The 21,358-nt window shown below is 38.1% G+C and overlaps 1 protein-coding gene across 2 annotated transcripts in view; it reads right to left on the reverse strand.

The window, feature by feature from the left end:
* The window catches only part of LOC145988419 (DNA topoisomerase 2-alpha-like), a 39,666-nt gene extending 20,116 nt beyond the window's left edge, over positions 1-19,550 (reverse strand). Inside the window, exons 1-2 of one of the 2 annotated variants that reach the window (XM_083123306.1) lie at positions 18,642-18,849; positions 590-776 (exon numbers count right to left, since the gene is read on the reverse strand). In XM_083123306.1, coding sequence (XP_082979432.1) covers positions 590-776; positions 18,642-18,674 — 220 coding nt within the window. In that variant the 5' untranslated portion in view covers positions 18,675-18,849. Of the gene's footprint in view, positions 1-589; positions 777-18,641; positions 18,850-19,044 lie in introns of those variants that run through there. The other variant, XM_083123309.1, reaches the window with a different exon arrangement.
* Positions 19,551-21,358: the final 1,808 nt, after the last annotated feature.

Here is a 21,358-nt window from a genome sequence, read left to right on the forward strand (position 1 = left end):
TGATATTTTGATCACTGAGCAAACTGCGTCAAGCAAATGATCTGTCTGCTCAACGTGGGAACATCTTGCTCAGAGAGCATCGCTCAGATACCTGGTGGCTTCGGTGTACATGCCTGACGAAGCCACCAGACGGGTGGTGAAATCGATTGCGAAAGAAATTTACACAGAAAAATGAAAAGTAGGTTTATCAGAGTTAATTATTGAAATAGTGTGAAGATACCAAATGAGTGTATTAGAAGAAAGAAAAGATCCCAGTCTGTTCACACTCTAAAAGAAAGCTCTCCCACTCACTCCCCTTAGAGAAGAGGATACGTCTTACATCGCAGTACTCCGCCAAACATCTGAGAGACACTGCTCAGTTCCATTCCTATTTATAGGTCCCGCTAGGTTGTCGAACGACACACCCTTCTACCCCAACCACGAAGAATTTAAAAAAAGACAGTATAGAAACACACATACATACAATTTATAACATAAAACAGATCCAGTAATGATCCATTCTGTATTGCAGGACGAAAACAATTGAACAACACACACATACTAAGTGTTCAGTAATCATGCATGTATGTACCATTCACTCAGTACTAACCTATGTATGTGTCTGGGCGGAGGAGGATATGTTCTAACTGGGTCTTCTTCTGATAAATCCTCTCAACCGAGAGCTTCTTATTGGTTGTCGCTTTCTTGGCAGCAACAGGTTCAATGTTCTCAGATTTCACTTCACCATTTGTGGTGCCTTCATGGTTCGTATTAGAGTTCATTTTAGCAAAAAGGTCCTAGAAGAAAAATGACAAAGATAAGAACTTTTCATGTAATCATTATGGATGTTTATGTTATTACATATTTTTTCCCTTTGTATGTAGACGATCAAAAATTCAAAATGTCTGCAAATTACAATGTTAGAAATGATATATGTGAATTTCATAAATATTTTCAGGTTTATATAGTTCCCATTTATCTTACATATTTTACATAAAATGCAGTATTTGAACAATCTTGATGGTTTTTGATTGATTTATTTATTTTACTTTGATTTTCTGCCACTTTTGGTTAATTGCAATGATGACGATATGATGAAATTAATGAAGGGACACTCACAAAGAACCATGGGATTCCAATCCAGAACCGCTAGCATTGTTGTGTTTCTCCCAACCACTTTGCCACAGAGGTCAGGACATAGCGCTACGATGCCAGGGCTCGAATCCCGGCCTGGGCAAGGTTTTTGTGAGTGTCCATTCATCAATTTCATCATTCATCCCCATCTTCGCAAATTAGCCAAAAGTGGCAGAAAAAGTTAAGTAAAATAAAGCAATAAAAAATTCTGCTTTCTCATTGAGTATGGAGCTGTATTGTCAACACAATAGTGTTGCACTTATTTTTATCACTGCAGTGGTCGAGTGGAAAAAATACATGTCTGTGGTCATATGGATCACTTAAGTGATCCATTGAATATTGTTATTTTTGCAGATTATTTGTCAAAATTTATGTGGTTTTATTGTGAGAACGTTCTTTTTAAAGTATTCTGGTTCACTTAGCAAACAAATTATAACTCATTTCACTCAACACATTACTGGAGGGAGGAAATACTAAATCATTACCTGTTCGATCTCGGCCCAACATCTCTCTCGTTTATTTCATCATTTTTTACATTCGTAATTACCTATTGTGCATTGCAAAACATTCTATAAGGTGGGATTTTGCTTCTGTCATGAAAATAATTTCAATTTTTCGCATTAACAGTAATTATTGTTCTTTCTTTTTTTTGCTTGCGTAACACACAATATGGCGGGCACAGCTCGAGTAGCGTTGTGGATCATCAGTGGGTATGCAGTGTTTCCAACCATCTTCACAGAAAAATACCTACTTTCGTGTTACTGATTTTGTATATTTGCCTGGGTTCGAAATTATGCTAATACCTCGTGATCCATGCACAGGTTAGGTTAACATAGTTAAAAATTTGTTCGTACTGAAATTCAACATCACAAATCATGCTAAGTTACATTAACATGGTTAAAAAAAAGGGTTCATACTGAAATTCAAAATCACAAATCATGCACATTTAGGAAAACTAGGGTGTGGTTGGAAACACTGACAGGAGGGTTACACCATCAAAGGTACGCAACATCCGGTTCACATAGAGGAAGCACATAAGAGCAACGGCTATTGTGCGTCGGAGACATTATTATTCCTCCAAAATAAATGAATTCCCGGTCACATACATTACACGATGAAAGAAAATACCTACACGAACTTTTAAAATGCTAAATAAACTCATCTGTAAAAATGATGAAATACGTTGGACCGAGATCGAACAGTTACTACTAAATCTAATGAATTTCACTATTGGGTCATTCCATATCAATTCAACCAAAAAAAGAGGTTTGGGAACCCACCATCTCAGATTTTTATGAAACTTGGTACATTCAATCCTTCCATGGTGGTAAGAAACCACATAAAATATTTCGCCTCGAACTCATCTGGTTTCAGAGTTATGGCCTCTCTAACTTTCAGCCAACTCTTGTTTTCCTTCATTTCCGAAACCCTCATTGAAACCTGCAGTGCTTTACAAAAAAAAAAAAATATCTTGCTCACACATGATTCAATCCTTTTGAAATTTCACAACAATATTAACCAAACAATAGGCATTTCAGAAAAAAAATAAGACATCACATGATATCAATATTTTAGTAAAACAAAAAATTAATAAAAAAAATATTAACGGGATTTTGTTGCCGAAAACATGCCTTGCTAAAATTTCAATTATCATTAAAAGGGAATGAATTAATACCAGCATAAGTATTTTTAAAATTAACCTGGATATTTATTCTAACTTACCCAGCAATAAAAGTTATGGTTATTTTATTCCTTCTATTTAAATATAATATACTTATGTCTGATATTTGGATGAAATGGCTTCCGGAGTATTAAAATATTTTGGTTAACTCAAAATCAATCAAATAATGTGTTATAAATTAATCAGTGAAGCAAACTCGAAATTCTACACTTTTGTTTATTCTTTGAGCATTGTTGTATTATTATTTCCTTGCTTATTTATAAAATAATTTATCCATATATAAGCAAAATATATATGGTTCCAAAAAATCTTTGTTTAATGTTGTGTTCTTTGTAAGCAGCAGTTTGATGATATGCCAACATTACCTGAGACAGAATAGCAATGAAGATGACAATAATGATGATAATAATAATAATTTATATTATTTTAATAATATGAAATCATCATTGAACAATATCAGTTATTATGGTATCCCCTCCTGCTTCAACATTTGGTGTTTGATGATTTATCCATATAGATATTTAAATGTGATTGACCAAAACACAGGTTTAAAAATTACTGAATATTCCATATATTGCCTATATGTATTTTTTACCTTTCCATATATGTGCATGCAACATCAGGGTGGCTACAAACAAGCAGAAATGAAATTCCCTGACTTTTCCAGGTTTTCCAGGACAAAATTTACATTTTTCCCTGACAATTACAAACTAAACTAAATTGATGTTTTTACAAATGGAAATAATAAACTCATACAGATCCACATATGGTTTTGCTAAGTATGAATATTATCTTCTATTAAATTGACTTAATTTCTCTATTCTCTATGACTTGAATTCAAACTGCAAAATAGTGAATTTGGAAAATTATTACAATTCACAAGCTAAGGAAGGATTATGGAATTTTGTCATATGCAGTAAGTTTAAAATAACATACTTGCTTATTGTAAAGTTACGACTAAATGAGATAAGAGTGACTGATTAAGAAATACAATTTGTAATTTATCAGTCTCCTTATACATTCTCGGTATTATATGTTGATATTTCCACTGAGGTTTGGAACCCTCTGCTTGCAAAAACTATGAGTGCGGACTCATTTTTCAATGCATAAAGCTACTTCTCTCTTCTCTGTAAAACAAACAACTTAACTCTTGCATATAAGTGAAACAACTGAATCAAACAAAAGAAAGTGTCATATTTCCTTACATTACACTGTTCAACAATGAAATTTTTACAGAAAGGAAAATGCCCAATCTTTATAGATTTTGGTACGCTGAATTCGAAAATGACGATAGTTTTTGTTTTTTAGCTCCCGTTTTTGACATAAAGTAAAAAAAAAAAATCTTAGAGATTTTGGTACGCTTTCATACGTTTTCGTGCTATATGAAGTTTGTCACGTCCTTACTTCTGTTTTTAGCTCTCGTTTTCTTGTTATTTCAGGAATGCCAATGAATGCTGTGTTTCAAGCAGTTATAAGATATGCACATTGTAATGTGAGGCGACGACCTTGACCACATCCTCAGATATATCGATCGGTGAACACGTGCTCCGCGTGATATTATGTCAGTGTTTTGTTTCTAGCTAACACAGTCTGAGATTGCTTGCCATCCGGAGTGCTCCATTGTGTATTGTGACGTGAGTTACTGTGTGGAATCAAAACTGCTGTTATAATGCCCCGCAGATGTGTTAATAACCCCAACAATTTTTGTTATATATGTGGAGATGCAATTTTTGGACAAAGGAAGCGAACATTGTCAGAAGCAGTGAAAAAAGCTTATTTACTATATTTCGGGTGCCGTGTTGGGGACCAATCAAAAGCATGGGCTCCTCATGCTTGTTGTACGACATGTTCAGCAACTCTAAATGCATGGATGAAAGGAAAAAGTTTCCATGCGTTTTGCAGTGCCGGCCATTTGGCGCGAACCTACAAACCACGCAACAAATTGCTACTTCTGCTTGGTGCGTCCGCTAAGTAAAGGATTGAACAAGAAATAGAAGAGCATCATACAGTATCCTAATATACCAAGTGCGATGCGACCGGTGCCTCATGGAGTGGGTCTTCCAGTGCCAGATCCTCCAATAGCCACAACAATAAACTTTTCTAGTGGCAGTGAAGATGAAGACCAGTCAGATACATGCCATCCTTCCACATCTAACGATCCCACCTTTACACCAACATCATCTAGTGAAATGCACAAAATCACGCAAAGTGAACTCGATGATCTTGTTCGAGACTTGGACCTTCCAAAACATAAAGCCGAAGTATTAGCTTCTCGTTTAATGGAGTGCAATCTTCTGGAAGATAAAGCTCGAGTATGTACTTTTCGCCAACGTCAAAAGCCACTCGAAAGGTTTTTCAACACAACAAACGAAATGGCATACTGTACGGATGTTGAAGGTTTGATGCAAGAAATCAATATCTTATACAAACAGGACGATTGGAGACTTTTCATAGATGGTTCGAAAACTAGTTTGAAAGCCGTGCTATTACATAATGGCAATGTGCTTCCTTCCATCCCAGTGGCATATGCAGCCCTAGCAAAGGAAAGTTACATCATGATGAGAGGTATTTTAAACAGCATCGACTATGATAAGCATCAATGGCTCATATGTGCTGATTTAAAAGTCATCGGTATGCTTATGGGCCTATATGTCTCATGGGAGCCACTTGTAAATCCCAGTAAAGTCCTGTTACCACCACTACATGTGAAGCTAGGATTGATGAAGTCATTTGTAAAAGCAGTGAATAAGAGCAACGAACGAGCATTTGAATACTTGCGTGTAAAATTCCCTGGACTGAGTGCTGAGAAGATCAAGCAGGGAGTATACATTGGTCCACAAATACGTAAGGTCCTTGGAGACCAGCAATTCGAGTGTATTCTCAGTCCTGTGAGCTAAACGCGTGGCAATGCTTTCGGAAAGATACGTCATTGTTCTTGGGCAATAGGAGGGCTGAAAATTATATTGAACTTGTGAATGACCTTATATGTGCCTATGAGAAACTGAAATGCAACATGTCACTCAAAATGCACTTCATTCACTCACATATCGACGTTTTCCCTGAAGATTGTGGGGCGTTAAATGATGAACATGGTGAGAGGTTTCACCAAGAAATCTCTGTAATGGAACATCGATACCAAGGAAGATTCAGTGCTTCAATGTTGGCAGATTTCTGCTGGACTTTGCAGAAAGACTTTCATCTTCCCCATAAGCGGCAGGTGAAGAGAAAACGCGTATTGTAAACAAGGTAGCTGTTAATAGTGTATCTTTAATTTAACTAAATTGACTAGCATTTCATGTACTTAGTCTAAAGCACTTTGATTTATTTTTTCACATCATTTGTGAATAGGTTACATTTTACTAGTTTACATTGTTAGTTTGCATTGTAAATACTAGTTTGACAAAAATGATGTGATATATGGAATCAGCAAGCTTGTCATTAAAAAAAATTGAATAGAATATGAAAAATATATGTATCAGTATTTCAGTAGCAATATAAACTTGAACATCCTGTATCTTAAAAACTAGAGCCATTCGAGAAAAACGAACTCCATATTTGTGATCAGTGCATCGAATTAACCCCAAAACCACTGTCAATTGTTTGGTAAGTAAATGTGTGTTATACCTGCCGCAAAATTAGTTTGGTATTGACACTTGAGAACCACGTGTTGAAATCGGGTCTACGTCACTGCGGGAGGGTGGGTTGCTGGCATGCGAGCCAATCAAAATCTTACCAGTCCTTCACCCAAGCCCTGGTTACCTAGCAACAGAAAACGTTTTTCTCGGTGTTGCCGCTTATCGGGCAATTCTTCCTGCGGTCAGATTTCATGTTGTTGGGAGAGGACGTGTTGTTTGTTTGTTGCGTTGCGTTACTGTGATATTTTAACCAGTCAGTGTTTATTGAATTTAGAGTATTCTTTGTTGTATATAGCGTGTTGTTTTAATGTGTTATTTTTTGTACATAATTTTCTGTGTTCTGCTTGAGTGTGTCGTGTGCTTGCGTGAAGAATGTCAAGCACAGGAGGCAATACTCGAGATGACAATGTACCAAAGCGGCCATGCACTAAAACAAAAAGGAATTCCTCTCAAAAGCCAAACGCGGCAGATGGTTTGTTCTGAGCGCAAATAATTTGAGCAAGAGAAAAACAATGGGGGGTCGAATCATTTCTGTAAACAAAGTTCTGGACAGGACTGCTGCTGCTGTCAGCGTGTCTAAGAACACTATTGTTACCATAGGGAAAGAAAAATATAATGTGGTAGAAATAAATAAATAAATAAATGCGAGGCTTCAAAATTGGAAACCCCAGGAAAGAAGAGGAATAGCTATCAGTAAACGCGTGACAAATTTAGATACTTTTCAGCAAGATGCTATTCTCGCCATATTTACTCTTATTATAGGAGGAAAGATCATCCCACTGTTGGGAAACTGCGCGTTTCGTTGAAAGATTCGGCATTTTTTCAAGGTGGGGAAACATCTTTAAGGACAGTCATAAAATATCTGGGATTCTCATACAAAAGATAAAAATAATGGACCCAAAATAAAGTATGAAGGCATATGGAGATGTGGAGGTAGAGCTCCACACATTCTCGACCTCGACCTAGGCCATATTATGGAGGTGATGCGGTGATGTGATTCACCAACCGCCTTTACCACAGGTTTGCCCCAGGTACTCACTTGGGGTGAGTCGACCCCGGAGTCACTCGGGATATTTGAAAAAGTTCCACAAACTACCGCGGGTCTCACGCGTGAAAGTCAGACGCCCCACCAACTGGACTTTGTGCACTTCAGTTGCGGTATAATTGAAAGACGGGCAGACTTTAACGGCGACTTTGGAAAGAAATGATTATTGAGAGTGTATATACAGAATGGATTGGAAAGATAACCTGTAAACAATGCTTGTTTCATTAATTCGTTCATGTTGTAAGGGAGATGGAAATGAATAGAAAAAACAATAACACATTCATCATTGTTGTCATCATTGTTATTCCATTTTCCTCGAAAAACAATAACACATTTCATCATTGTTGTTCCTTTTCATAACACGTTTTCCTCGACACAGCGTCAGACGGCTGCAGTGCGTACTGTACCGCATGATATGGCAACACCGTGACGCGTGTTCCTTCAGCTCTCAATACCAAACTAATTTTGCGGCAGGTATAGGCAGTGCTACGCTTGTTAGACTATGGCCCATTATAATATGTGAAGAACATAAAAGTTTCAATAACTTCCAAACCTGAGCTAATTTAGATTTTTAATTGTCATTTTCAACTTCAGAACACTCAAATCCATATAAATCAGCTATTTTGGCCTCTGTAAAAAACAAAAAGTTAAAATTTGTTGTCTAGTGATCGATGGGATATCAAGGAATTTATAGAATTGCATTGTATAGGTACCTGATTTAGCTAACCAACACATTAAAACAGGAACACACTAATAATAAAAGCTTCTGAAAGTTCATATACGAGGGGCATCCTGGAAAAGCTCCAATGGTACCTATACGCAGCACTAGTGGTCAGAGAGCGACACACACATACAGGCAGGAAGAAGTGGCATGTAGCTGTAATCTGGTACAGTTGCAATGTAGCCGGTTTAGGACAGTTCTAGGTTAAAGATTGCAGCTCTCATACAGTCTCCCACCGACTGCGATGTAGCCTACATTGCACACTCAGAATTTGGCACAGAGCAATCGTGTGAGTTGTGCAGACCGGACGTCGTGAGTGATAGGATGGTCAGATGATGGTGCAGACAATTCACGGAAGGCCAATCGAATGTGCACAACCCCATAGAGCTGAGTACACACGGGCCCTTTGCATCACTTCAGGTGAGAGAACTTGGACCACTCCCTGTACAGCCCTGGCCTTGAATGTACCTACTTTCATCTCTTTGTTTAACTGAAGAGGTTTCTGGCAAGGCAAGGATTTGACAGCTACATTGCGGTAGAGATTGTTCCACTCTTTGGTGTCACACACATATACCATGGGCATACAAAATTTAGTGCCATGGTGCGACACATGCCTGAACAACGGTGGTGATTATGCCGAAAATTTTTCCCAAAATTCACATTTTCATTTTAGCGCATTTTCTGGCAAATATCTGAAATTATACCTTCATGGTGTTTTTAAACTACTGTTTCAAATTGTAAGTCACATGGCTTATGCCTCTTCGCGAGAGTTTGATATCTTGAAAGTTATTTTCCATACCCCTTTATTAATTTTAAGGGAAGGATTTTAGATAATGAAATTTTGGTGTGGGGTTAGGGCCCCACACTTTCTTGATCACGGCTGAACGTGGGGATGATGTGATCAGCACCACACTCTTGGCTGCCTTTATCCCTCAAAGTTTCCTCAAGGTACCAGCTTCGTATGATGCTGGGTGGGCACCGGAGCAGTTTGAATAGGTGGAAAACATCCCGGTTCTCCCCCGCTGGGGATCGAACCCGGGTCTCTCGCATAGTAGTCAGATGCCCTAACGACTGAGCTCCATTATTACTCAATCGAGAAATGCCGACAGAACGCACTTAGCGTGGTAATTCAAAACATATCTCGTGCGACAAATACGAAGATGTGGCTCCCGTGTGACGGTAGATAAGCACTCAATCTCCTGTTATAACCTTGCCACTTTGCTCTGTGATGCAAATGGTTTTGATAGAAGTTGAAAAAATCGTGGGAAATATATGATTTAATGTGGCTGTCGGAATCATTTCACGTACGTATAACTCTATAGTTTACTCTTGAGTAAAATGTTGGAAAACTTGAATGTTCTTTGTACACACACATGGCCTAGAAAAGACAAGGATGTTGGATTTCATGGTTTTAGGACATTTCTTTTAAAAAAATTGCTAAAAATGCCTACAATTCGCATTTTTTGCCAAATTCGCATTATTTCGATATTTCGAACGGGCGAAAAATGTGTCTAGACATCACTGCACATTCCTAAACATAATTTCGCAGCAATTACCATTTTTAACGGTTTTGGCGTTTGCAAAAAATCAATGTACCTACTAATTGGAAATTACTTTCTGGCCACCCCTCGTATAAATCAGTAGATGGAAAGTGAAAATTTAGCAGGGCTGGCAGAGAAAAGTCAATTCTTGAAGGAAGTGATTTGCTGTTATGATTGAATGATTCGAGTAAATATGATATTAAAATATTTACGTATTTATTATTAGTATTTTATTTCATAATATTGGACATTAACTTCACTCAGTGAGAAATTTAAGACCATCTCTCACGAGATTAAACAGACAGGACAGAGAGTGGCATTAATTTCATTTCAATACTAGTGTTGCAGTAAATTTGATGTTGGGAGCATGCACTTGCCAATTTTTATAACCTTCACCAATGTAGATTTATGTTTAACTTTTTCGTGATAGTATTCAATATATATCCCATTTGGTTGGGTTCTTCTTGATATGTAAGAATAGTGCAATGTCATTGTAAACGTATGTTAACTTGTGCGAAACCAGTAATGCGTCAGGATGATGAAAGAAAACCTTCGTAAGCACTGCTACATTAAATAATGTGAAGTGAGCCAGAAGAGTAATAAAATTCCAGCAGCATATTTGCAGTCTAAAGCTCTTCTTGTTTATGCATGCGATTTTTGTTGGATGTTTCAGTCCATGCAATTTCTGTCGCATGGTGTAGTGAGATACTTTGTCGGGTGGTGATATTCGACAAAAATCGTATGTATCAATGGAACATATTTGTTTCCATGTTCCTTCAGTTTGCCCAACAAAATGCCTAACTACGACGTCTGACAACTATCGGACGGCGCCACCGGCTCTTATCCCCTCCATCTGTTGACAAGTTCCCTTACTACTCCCATACGGACAAGAAAAAATGATAATTCAATGCATTTTTCACCACATAATATTTAGAGGCTTAACCTTTACTCCTCCAATGATACCAACCATTATGGTATCATCAGGGTAAGGTCGTACTGGTCCGATGATACCATATGGTATCATGGTGCTGATTACGAAATGAATGTGCGTTTTGGACCTTCATACTCTTATGTTTGGGTGGAAACTCTGACACAGGTCTGGAGCAAGCCTGGGAAATTCATATTGATGGCCAAGCTCTCCCCCCCCCCCCTCCGCAACATTTCCGAACAGAGTTTCTTTCACATTTTGGCTCATAATTCAACTTGTATGGCACCAAAGAACATGAAACATGTTTCATTCTCTTGCGAAATATCCATTCTTTGAAAAGAATACTAAAGTTCCCACCGTCTTCCCAAATAGTGGGAGAAGAGGGGGTAAACTCCAGATGTTTTCTTTGTTTTGTTTTTTCATTGAAACTCGGTAGTCGCTCCCCCCAAACCCCCTTTCCTCGGTTCGACATTCTGAATTGTACACCGTTGCATGCTCTGATGTTTTAGCTGCAAAACAAAACTTATCCGAAGTAGATTGCTCCCATAGTGCCCAAGTTATAACAATTTTCCTCCAAAAATGCAAATTACCTATTTTTCGTAAAAAACAGTTTCACATTTTGGCATATTATTCAACTTGTATGGCACCCGAGAACATGAAACATGTTTCATTCTCTTGAGAAATGTCCATTCTTTGAAAAGAATGTAGCAAACTCCAGATATTTGTCTTTTCCATTGAAATTCGGGGGTCGCACCACCCCAAACCCCCTTCCTCGGTTCGGCGTTCTGAATTGTACACTGTTGCATGCTCTGATGTTTTATCTGCAAAACAAAACATATCCGAAGTAGATTGCTCCCGTAGTGCCAGAGTTATAACAATTTTCCTCCAAAAATGCAAATTACCTATTTTTCGTAAAAAAAAGAAAAATCACATTTTGGCATATTATTCAACTTGTATGGCACCAAAGAACATGAAACATACACTATCTGGCCATTCGTCACCGGACACCCCACCAAAGGCATGTGGAAGCATCATGGTGTGGTCATGTTTCTCCTGGTATGGTCTTGGTCCTCTTGTGTTAGTGCGTGGAAACATGAATGCAGATGCATACCTAACGATCCTGGACAATTCTGCGCTACCGACATTGTGGGCACAATTCGGTAGTGGTCCTTATCTGTTTCAGCACGACAATGCCCCATGTCATACGGCAGGTGTGATCAACACGTGGTTCGAGGATATGGGTGTGCAAAAACTTGATTGGCCCGCCCAAAGTCCTGATCTCAACCTGAATGAGCATCTTTGGGACGAGTTGGAGCGCCGGTTGAGAGCCAGGCCACACCCCCCAAAAAACACTAAAGAGTTGTTCGCCGCTTTGCAAGAGGAATGGAGCAGGATTCCCGTCGAAACCTATCGCAATTTGGTGGACAGTCTTCCTCAGAGGGTTGTGGCTGTACTTGCTGCGAAAGGTGGCCCCACACGATACTGACGGACGCCTGAAACCGGATTAAAGTACTCGTTCCAGGTGTCCGGTGACGAATGGCCAGATAGTGTATTTCAATCTCTTTGGAAACGTCCATTCTTTGAAGAGAATACTAAGGTTTGCACCTTCTCCCCAAAATAGAGGGAGAAGAGGAGGTAAACTCCAGATTTTTTTTCATTGAAATTCGGTAGTTGCGCCCCCAAACCCCCCCTTCTTCGGTTCGGTGTTCTGAATTGTACACGGTTGCATGCTATGATGTTTTAGCTGCAAACCAAAACTTATCCGAAGTAGATTGCCCCCATAGTACCCGAGTTATAATAATTTTCCTCCAAACATGCAAATTACCTATTTCTCGTAAAAAAAGAAAAATCACATTTTGGCATATTATTCAACTTGTATGGCACCAAAGAACATGAAACATGTTTCAATCTCTTTGGAAACGTCGATTCTTTGAAGAGAATACTAAGGTTTGCGCCTTCTCCCCAAAATAGCGGGAGAAGAGGAGGTAAACTCCAGATTATTTTTTTTTCATTGAAATTCGGTAGTTGCACCCCCAAACCCCCCCTTCTTCGGTTCGGTGTTCTGAATTGTACCCAGTTGCATGCTATGATGTTTTAGCTGCAAACCAAAACTTATCCGAAGTAGATTGCCCCCATAGTACCCGAGTTATAACAATTTTCCTCCAAACATGCATATTACCTATTTTTCGTAAAAAAAGAAAAATCACATTTTGGCATATTATTCAACTTGTTTGGCACCAAAGAACATGAAACATGTTTCATTCTCTTGAGAAATGTCCATTCTTCGAAAAGAATACTAAAGTTCGCACCTTCTTTCCAAATAACGGGAGAATAGTGGGTAAACTCCATATTTTTGTTGTTTTTTTTTTCCATTGAAATTCGGTAGTCGCTCCCCCCAAACCCCCTTTACTTGGTTCGGCGTTCTGAATTATACACCGCTGCATGCTCTGATGTTTTAGCTGCAAAACAAAACTTATCCGAAGTAGATTGCTCGCTTAGTGCCCGAGTTATAACAATTTTCCTCCAAAAATGTAAATTACTTATACATTTCGTAAAAAAAATAATAATCACATTTTGGCTTATTATTCAACTTGTATGGCACCCAAGAACATAAAACATGTTTCATTCTGTTGAGAAATGTCCATTCTTTGAAAAGAATACTAAAGTTTGCGCCTTCTCCCCAAAATAGCGGGAGAAGAGGGGGCAAACTCCAGATTTTTGTTTTTTCCATTGAAATTCGGGGGACGTGCCCCCCCCCAAGCCCCCTTCCTCGGTCCGGTGTTGTAAATTGTACACCGTTGCATGCGCTGATGTTTTAGCTGCAAAACAAAAGTTATCCGAAGTAGATTGCTCCCATAGTGCCAGAGTTATAACAATTTTCGTCAAAAGACTGTTCGAAGTCAATCAAGACGAAATTCCCTGACATTTCCCTGACTTTTTTTGACACCTCAAATTCCCTGACTTTTCCCGGTTTTCCAGGTTTTCCAGGTCTGTCGCCACCCTGAACATATACAAAAATTTACTTTGTGATAAAAGTTGTATAATTTGACATGTTGGATTATCTTGTCCATTGAACTTAGAACCTTTTGCCATCCAGATTTTGTTTCTGGTGGATCAACAACAGCCAGCACATGGGGAATTGGTACTGCACATATATCTTTATGTCTTGGCCAATAGAAGGAGCATGGGGAAGGAGCATGGGGGTGATGAAACTTTACAACAACATCTCCTTGATCTTCATTCACTTGAGATACCATTCCAAAATACCACTACTGATCATACTTAGGAGCAATGTAACATCCAGGAAAGAGTTCATGTACGGTTACAATAAAAGATTGGCGGTTTTTCAAACTGTACGTGAGAGATGGTGTCTCATCTTGACTGATTCTTCTAGCCACAATGGTGCCTGCAGAATCCAGAGATCTGAAATTGTGGAAACTTCTAGTGCCTGGAACTGTTTGTACATCTGTAAACCAGTTTTGAAGTGTCAAATGGGTTGAATCAACTTCACCTTTCTCAATAAAGTGAAATGCAATATTTGTAATTTTTTCCACACAGAAATTGTAAAAATCCCCTGTTGTTGTGATCTGTCTCTCAAATCGTCCCTGTAAACTCTCTTTTCGTGCCAAGCGTTTTGCTGTTCCGCCAATCCCATTACATTCTGATTTCCCATGGCTTGTTGCAAAAAATGACCATTATGCCTCTAGCTGGAAGTCCTCTTCATGCAGACACAAGTTGAGAAAGTTATATATTTGTATTGAGCAGGACTCCTGTCACGAAAATAGTGTATTTTCTTGACATGTAAAAAACTTTTCTTTCAGAAATTTCACGACTATTCCTTGAATTTTGTAAACCATGTTCACATCATGCTTCAGGTCATTATATATGATGCAGTGTGATGAAACAATACTTTCCCCAACAGAGTTCTTACAGTAGACTACCACAGGATGTACAGTACATGACTCAGAAGTCCAGTGGTAACCTTGGGCCTCATCTTGGATTGTAAAAGACTGGATTCAATCTTTTATTGTAACCGTAGATAAACTCTTTCCTGGATGTTACATTGCTTGTAAGTATGATCAGTTGTGGTATTTTGGAATGATATCTCAAGTGGATGAAGATCAAGGAGATGTTGTTGTAAAGTTTCTTCACCCCCCCATGCTCCTTCCCCATCATTCTATTGGCCAAGACATGAAGATACATGTGCAGTACCAATTCCCCATGTGCTGGCTGTTGTTGATCCACCAGAAACAACATCTGGAAGGACATACCACTTCTCAGACATCTGCATGGTGTCAGTGCAGGAAAGAATCATACATTTGGATGGCAAAAGGTTCTAAGTTCAATGGACAAGATAATCCAACGTGTCAAAGTATACAACTTGTGTCACAAAGTGAATTTTTGTATATGTTGCATGCACATATATGGAAAGGTAAAAAATATATATAGGCAATATATGGAATATTCAGTAATTTTTAAACCTGTGTTTTGGTCAATCACATTTAAATATCTATATGGATAAATCATCAAACACCAAATGTTGAAGCAGGAGGGGATACCATAACTGATATTGTTCAATGATGATTTCATATTAATAAAATAATATAAATTATTATTATTATCATCATTATTGTCATCTTCATTGCTATTCTGTCTCAGGTAATGTTGGCATATCATCAAACTGCTGCTTACAAAGAACACAACATTAAACAAAGATTTTTTGGAACCATATATATTTTGCTTATATATGGATAAATTATTTTATAAATAAGCAAGGAAATAATAATACAACAATGCTCAAAGAATAAACAAAAGTGTAGAATTTCGAGTTTGCTTCACTGATTAATTTATAACACATTATTTGATTGATTTTGAGTTAACCAAAATATTTTAATACTCCGGAAGCCATTTCATCTAAATATCAGACATAAGTATATTATATTTATAGAAGGAATAAAATAACCATAACTTTTATTGCTGGGTAAGTTAGAATAAATATCCAGGTTAATTTTAAAAATACTTATGCTGGTATTAATTCATTCCCTTTTAATGATAATTGAAATTTTAGCAAGGCATGTTTTCGGCAACAAAATCCCGTTAATATTTTTTTTATTAATTTTTTGTTTTACTAAAATATTGATATCATGTGATGTCATATTTTTTTCTGAAATGCCTATTGTTTGGTTAATATTGTTGTGAAATTTCAAAAGGATTGAATCATGTGTGAGCAAGATATTTTTTTTTTTTTTTGTAAAGCACTGCAGGTTTCAATGAGGGTTTCGGAAATGAAGGAAAACAAGAGTTGGCTGAAAGTTAGAGAGGCCATAACTCTGAAACCAGATGAGTTAGAGGCGAAAAATTTTATGTGGTTTCTTACCACCATGGAAGGATTAAATGTACCAAGTTTCATAAAAATCTGAGATGGTGGGTTCCCTGGCCTGGTTGAACTGACGTGGAATGACCCTATTGTGAACTGAGTGCCCACTCCAGTGTTGACTGTTAGGGTTAGAACAAGGACCCTTGCTCATCCCAAGGAGCCCTGTCAAGCCATAAAAATGTCAGGGTAAAATGAATAAACCGGCTGTCCCACAGGCTCCTTGACCACCATTGTACAAAGTTTTCAAATGACAACTCTGTCAAATAAATAAAAGTGGGGAAACAGGAGGGTGTCTTCCAGGAAAGGGAGAAGTGACCTTGAGTGGACCAATCACAGAGAATTCCACTTGAAACAAGGAGAACCCACAATCAAACCATATTTGTTCCTGGGAACCTCTCGCGATGAGTGGGGCTCCACTATGCATTTCCCCATTTAACTCCATGGTTTTGAATTACCGGGATAGATGGAAATAATTTTCCATTCCCAAAAACAGTTGCAGTTGATGAAGTACTATGTGTAATTCTGAAAAGGGTGAAACCTTGATAGCGTTCCAACACTAATTTATTTAGTCATTTTTAACATTCGTACTTACCTATTATGCATTGCGAAAGATTCTTCAAGGTGCAATTTTGCTTTTTTCACGAAAAAAAAAAAAGTTCAATTTTTGACAAATAGTAATTATTAAACCATTGACGTTAGCCCCACTAACCATCACAGAGACGAGGTATGCCTACGAGGTTAGGTTCCATTAGCACTCATTTCGTTCAATTTAGCATATACGGACATCGGTTTTTCTCGAAAGAAAATACCAACAAGAACTTCTAAATGCTACAGAAACTCATTTTGGTAAGTAGTTTCTTGTGTAAAAATGAAGAAATCCGTTGGGACGCTATCAAAGTTTTACCCTGAAAAGAATACTCACAGTTCATTTTTTACTAACAGTTTCATACATCGGAGACACATTTAAATTGGATATTTTGTCTTTCTCGTGGTTAGTACTTACCAATTATGTATTGCGTAACATAGTGGAAGGTGCCATTATGCTTTTTGAACGAAAACAAATACTTTTTCTGCTAAAATAAACCATCTTCCGTAATGCTACGGAAAGCAGGTCACGGTGCGATATCGCTTGCTTTGCGAATGGTAACGCTTCTTTTGTTTTCAAATATCAATGTTTCCAACTCTATTGTGCATGAAATTTGTAAAAAAATGGAGATCACGTCTTGAAATTGTACATTTTGATGAAACATTGACGTTAGCCCCAAAAACCATCCACAGGTAGCCCCACGAACCATTCACACGAGGTTAGGTTAGGTTCCATTATCACCCATTTCGCCCCTAAATTCATCGAAAAACCATTTTACTTTCTCAACAAAAAACTGCGTGTTTCTTGAAAAAAATCACACGTTTGGAAACCCTGATTCCACTAGCGAGATCGCGTGACTTCCGACACTAGAGCCATCTGCAGGTACATCTTGGAAACAACGGCATGATGTCGATTTTCACAAAATGCGCAATATTATTACATGAAAAGTGATTATTTATTGTTCTGCTGCATTGTACGATGAAGTTTTAGGAAGAATATAGGCATGAGTTTACAATACCGGACCACTCTCCAATTTCTATAAAATTTCGCCTACTTACTAATTTCGATGTCCTGATGACGTATCTGTAGTTCATATTTGGCGGTCACTTGTTAAAACTGTACATTTACATGTACAACTTGTAAAATAACTTTGCGATTTACCACGGTGATTGTCCATACACAGCAATTCGGAACCATCTTTCTTTCGCAATTAATTACCTAATGGTCTTCCTTTACGCACAACAATCTTGTTGACGACAGACGAGGAATGCCTACGAGGTTAGGTTAGGTTCCATTAGCATAAATACAAAGAAAAATTAATATTTTAGCTAAGAGAACTATACCTTATCTTGCCTGTTGATTTCTTCATGTTGGGAAAATGGCGTCTTCCGTGGAGCTATTGTTCTTATGGTAGGGTTACGTTACGTTAAGAAAACATAGTTTATTTCATTTTTTTCTCGATTTCCATACTTGACTGCCAATTATTACATGCAGATTCGTGATTAGGAGTTCACAATTAGTGAGTAGGCGAAATTTCATAGAAATTGGAGAGTAAACTCGTTCCAGAATATATATCGACGAAGGTTGTAAACCTTGGAGAAACTCATTTCCGTAAGTAGTTTCTTGTGTAAAATTGAAGAAATGTGTCTCCGATGTATGAAACTGATACCCATTTTTTTTATAAAATAACCTTCTAAAATAATTTTGGTTTACAAAAATGTGTCTTTAGTTTGATACACGATTGCATTTTTTTGCTTACTAAACAGCTATTGATCCTCAAAGTTCAAACTTCCATCAAGATATATAAACTACTTGTTACACACACTTCACATTATTCCATCACAAACACCAATGCACAAAATATAAGTGACGAAATTGTAACTGGGAAAAATTGCAATTTTCTGCATAGTTGCCATCTATAAACTTTAATAAGTCCGAGGTTCCAAGTAAAATTCTGCAGATCATTACAAGTTAAATTAATAGTAAGGGCACTTCAATGAATTTTAATACTCACCTTCAACGGAGCTTGTTTCATTTTCATCGCCATATTTTCCACTACAACCTATCTCGTTAACTACGAACTTTATCGTATACCCAAGCACACACGTGCAGCAATAAAACAACACTTTAAGTAGTCATCTCTCTTCAAACTTAACTTAAGATCATTACTGTTTGAAAGAATAAAATCAACAACACACAATTACCCTGTTTGTTTCTCTCTTTACCGCTTAAACAAAAGTACAGTTCAAATTTTCAGCCAATAACAAAATAGATGCTCCTCTATTGGTCGAGGTATGCTATGAGAAATTTATTTCACACACAAATACAAACCTTGCAATAGAATTATAATTTTATTTATTTTTAGACTTGAAGATTTTGTTTGAATGTTTCAACTAATATATACGGACAACTCTTACCTTAGCAAGACTACGTCGAAGGTTCCCACCGAAGTTTCTTATTAGCGCATGCAGAATCGCGCAAATATACAGTAGACAATTCCTTGCTACTCGCAGTTAAAAACGAGGCTTTTAAAGTAAATTCACACTCTGTCGTGAAAAAATTCTTATAAAATGCTTCACACATGCACCAAAATTTAACTACGGAATTTTATATTCATCCAAGTTTATAAAACTAGACGTATTATCGTAGCCAAAAGCGTGATGTTTAGGATAATTTTCGTTTCTTGATGTACACATAGTTTCTCATACTTCGAGCAGCTATCAAATTCTTGCTATATAGCAAAAACTACATTTCCCCTCGTTACACACTCAACACCACACAGTTAAATTAACAGATCACCGACGAGATCACTAACTACGCAACGTAATGTAATACAGTAAATGGGGAAAGAGTACGTACAACGCACGCGTTCCAACTTTCGGCTGTGTTATTCCACCATCTTACACGCCGACGAAGAGTTCCCTCTCGCGAGCAGTGTTGCCAACAGCACGAGAGAAAAACGGGCTATATCGCACCCAAAATGGAGCTAAAATTCACATCCAAGGGGCTAGATTTACTAATCTTGGGTGTTTTGGCGCAAAATTTCTGAAACTCAAGAACCACCACTAATCAACTGTCAAGATAAGGGGCATACGCTCACCTAAAATAAATTTTCTTACATTAAATAATTCATTTCCCCCGTAAATTGTGGTGCAGTAAATTACACAAAAGCATTACACATTTTCGGCATATTCCTCCTTCATATATATGCACACGCACACACACACACACACACACGACCGCACACACGAACTAGTCTCTGGTCGAACCTCACTGTTACGAACGATTCGTCGATTCCGCATCGCATTTCTGTGAACTTTCAAGGACCAGATGCAATACAACTGAACAAAGATTCGCATTTTCTGGAATCGACGCTATCCGTAATTCGCCTCGGGCTACACAGCATATCAAAACCAGAAACAAGGGCATAAAGTGACAATGTGCACTTGCTACCTGCTCCCCAAGAGGGGTCGCAGGACGAGCTTGCAGGTGCAGACGAGGGTCGGTTAAGTGAATTCTTCTTTGCAGTTTACTGAAAATACCATAAAACATTTCATTACTGAAAGGGCTAGATTTGTAGCAAGATTTCTCTCTGTAGGGCTAAAAAGCCCCTTGGGGCTTTTGCTGAATTTTGGGGCTGAGTACTTACTCAAAAGGACCAGTTCTGGCCCCAAAAGGGCTAACTTGGCAACACTGCTCGCGAGCTGACACGAAAGCCTGACAGAACCTCGAGTCAATCCGCGTTTTAAATTCGACCTCCTATGCTTTGTTTTAACTAGCGGGTGCCTTCAAATTCATATTTCGTGCTTACAATTGATCTGTTAGAATATGATTTTTCATAAATCTTATCGCTAGGTTTGTAAGCGGAATAATATTGTTAATCAGTATAATTTATCTACATCCGTCTTCTCCGGCACTTTTTTCTCCTTATGCTCTTTCTCCATCACGTGCTATCCCACATGCTTTGCAGAGAATCCTCCTTCCAGCACAGCATTCAACCATTCCGCACATCATTCATCCTGTCCATGCATATCACCCTCAACCGTCCACACACACACATATCGCTCACCAATTCCTGGAACCACTTAACGATAATCTTTCTCGCAACACCAAACCAATTAACACCAGACATCAAACATTACTCATTCCCCCGAAACCCTACTCTCATCCCACACAATTCCTAGAACTCGAACACTCAACACTTCAACGCCATCTGCTCGAACATTCACCAGACCCTGAAATAATCTCCCGACAAAATTCCTTGAAAAACAGACCTTGAAACACTTGACTCAAAACTGCAAAAGCAATTACCATTCCCGACCCATTACACAAACCACATCCATTAATTCTCACAACATTTCCTCGAACCAACACTCAACAAACCACATTTTCCAAGAACAGACACTTAACCTTCACCGCACGCCTTAAAAGCCTCATCAACGCCATCTGTTTTCAGACGCAGGAAATTCCGAGAAAACCAACCGTCACCGGATACTCGTTGATACTTTTCCTCCTCCCCAACCCACATTCCCAGAATTTCAGAATCATCAACGCCATCTGTTTTCAGACGCCGCGGGAAAAACCGAATACTTTTCCTCCTCCCCAACAACCAATCAAAACGCTCCTCACAAAATTAAGCCACGCCCATTTTAAAACAGCCCACCAATCAGAATCAGCCTCACAATTAAGCCACGCCCATTTTATGACGTCATCGCGAACAACAATAACCCT

The sequence above is a fragment of the Lepisma saccharinum genome, chromosome 5, assembly GCF_977018435.1.
Source record: "Lepisma saccharinum chromosome 5, izLepSacc3.1, whole genome shotgun sequence".
Lineage (NCBI taxonomy): Eukaryota > Metazoa > Arthropoda > Insecta > Zygentoma > Lepismatidae > Lepisma > Lepisma saccharinum.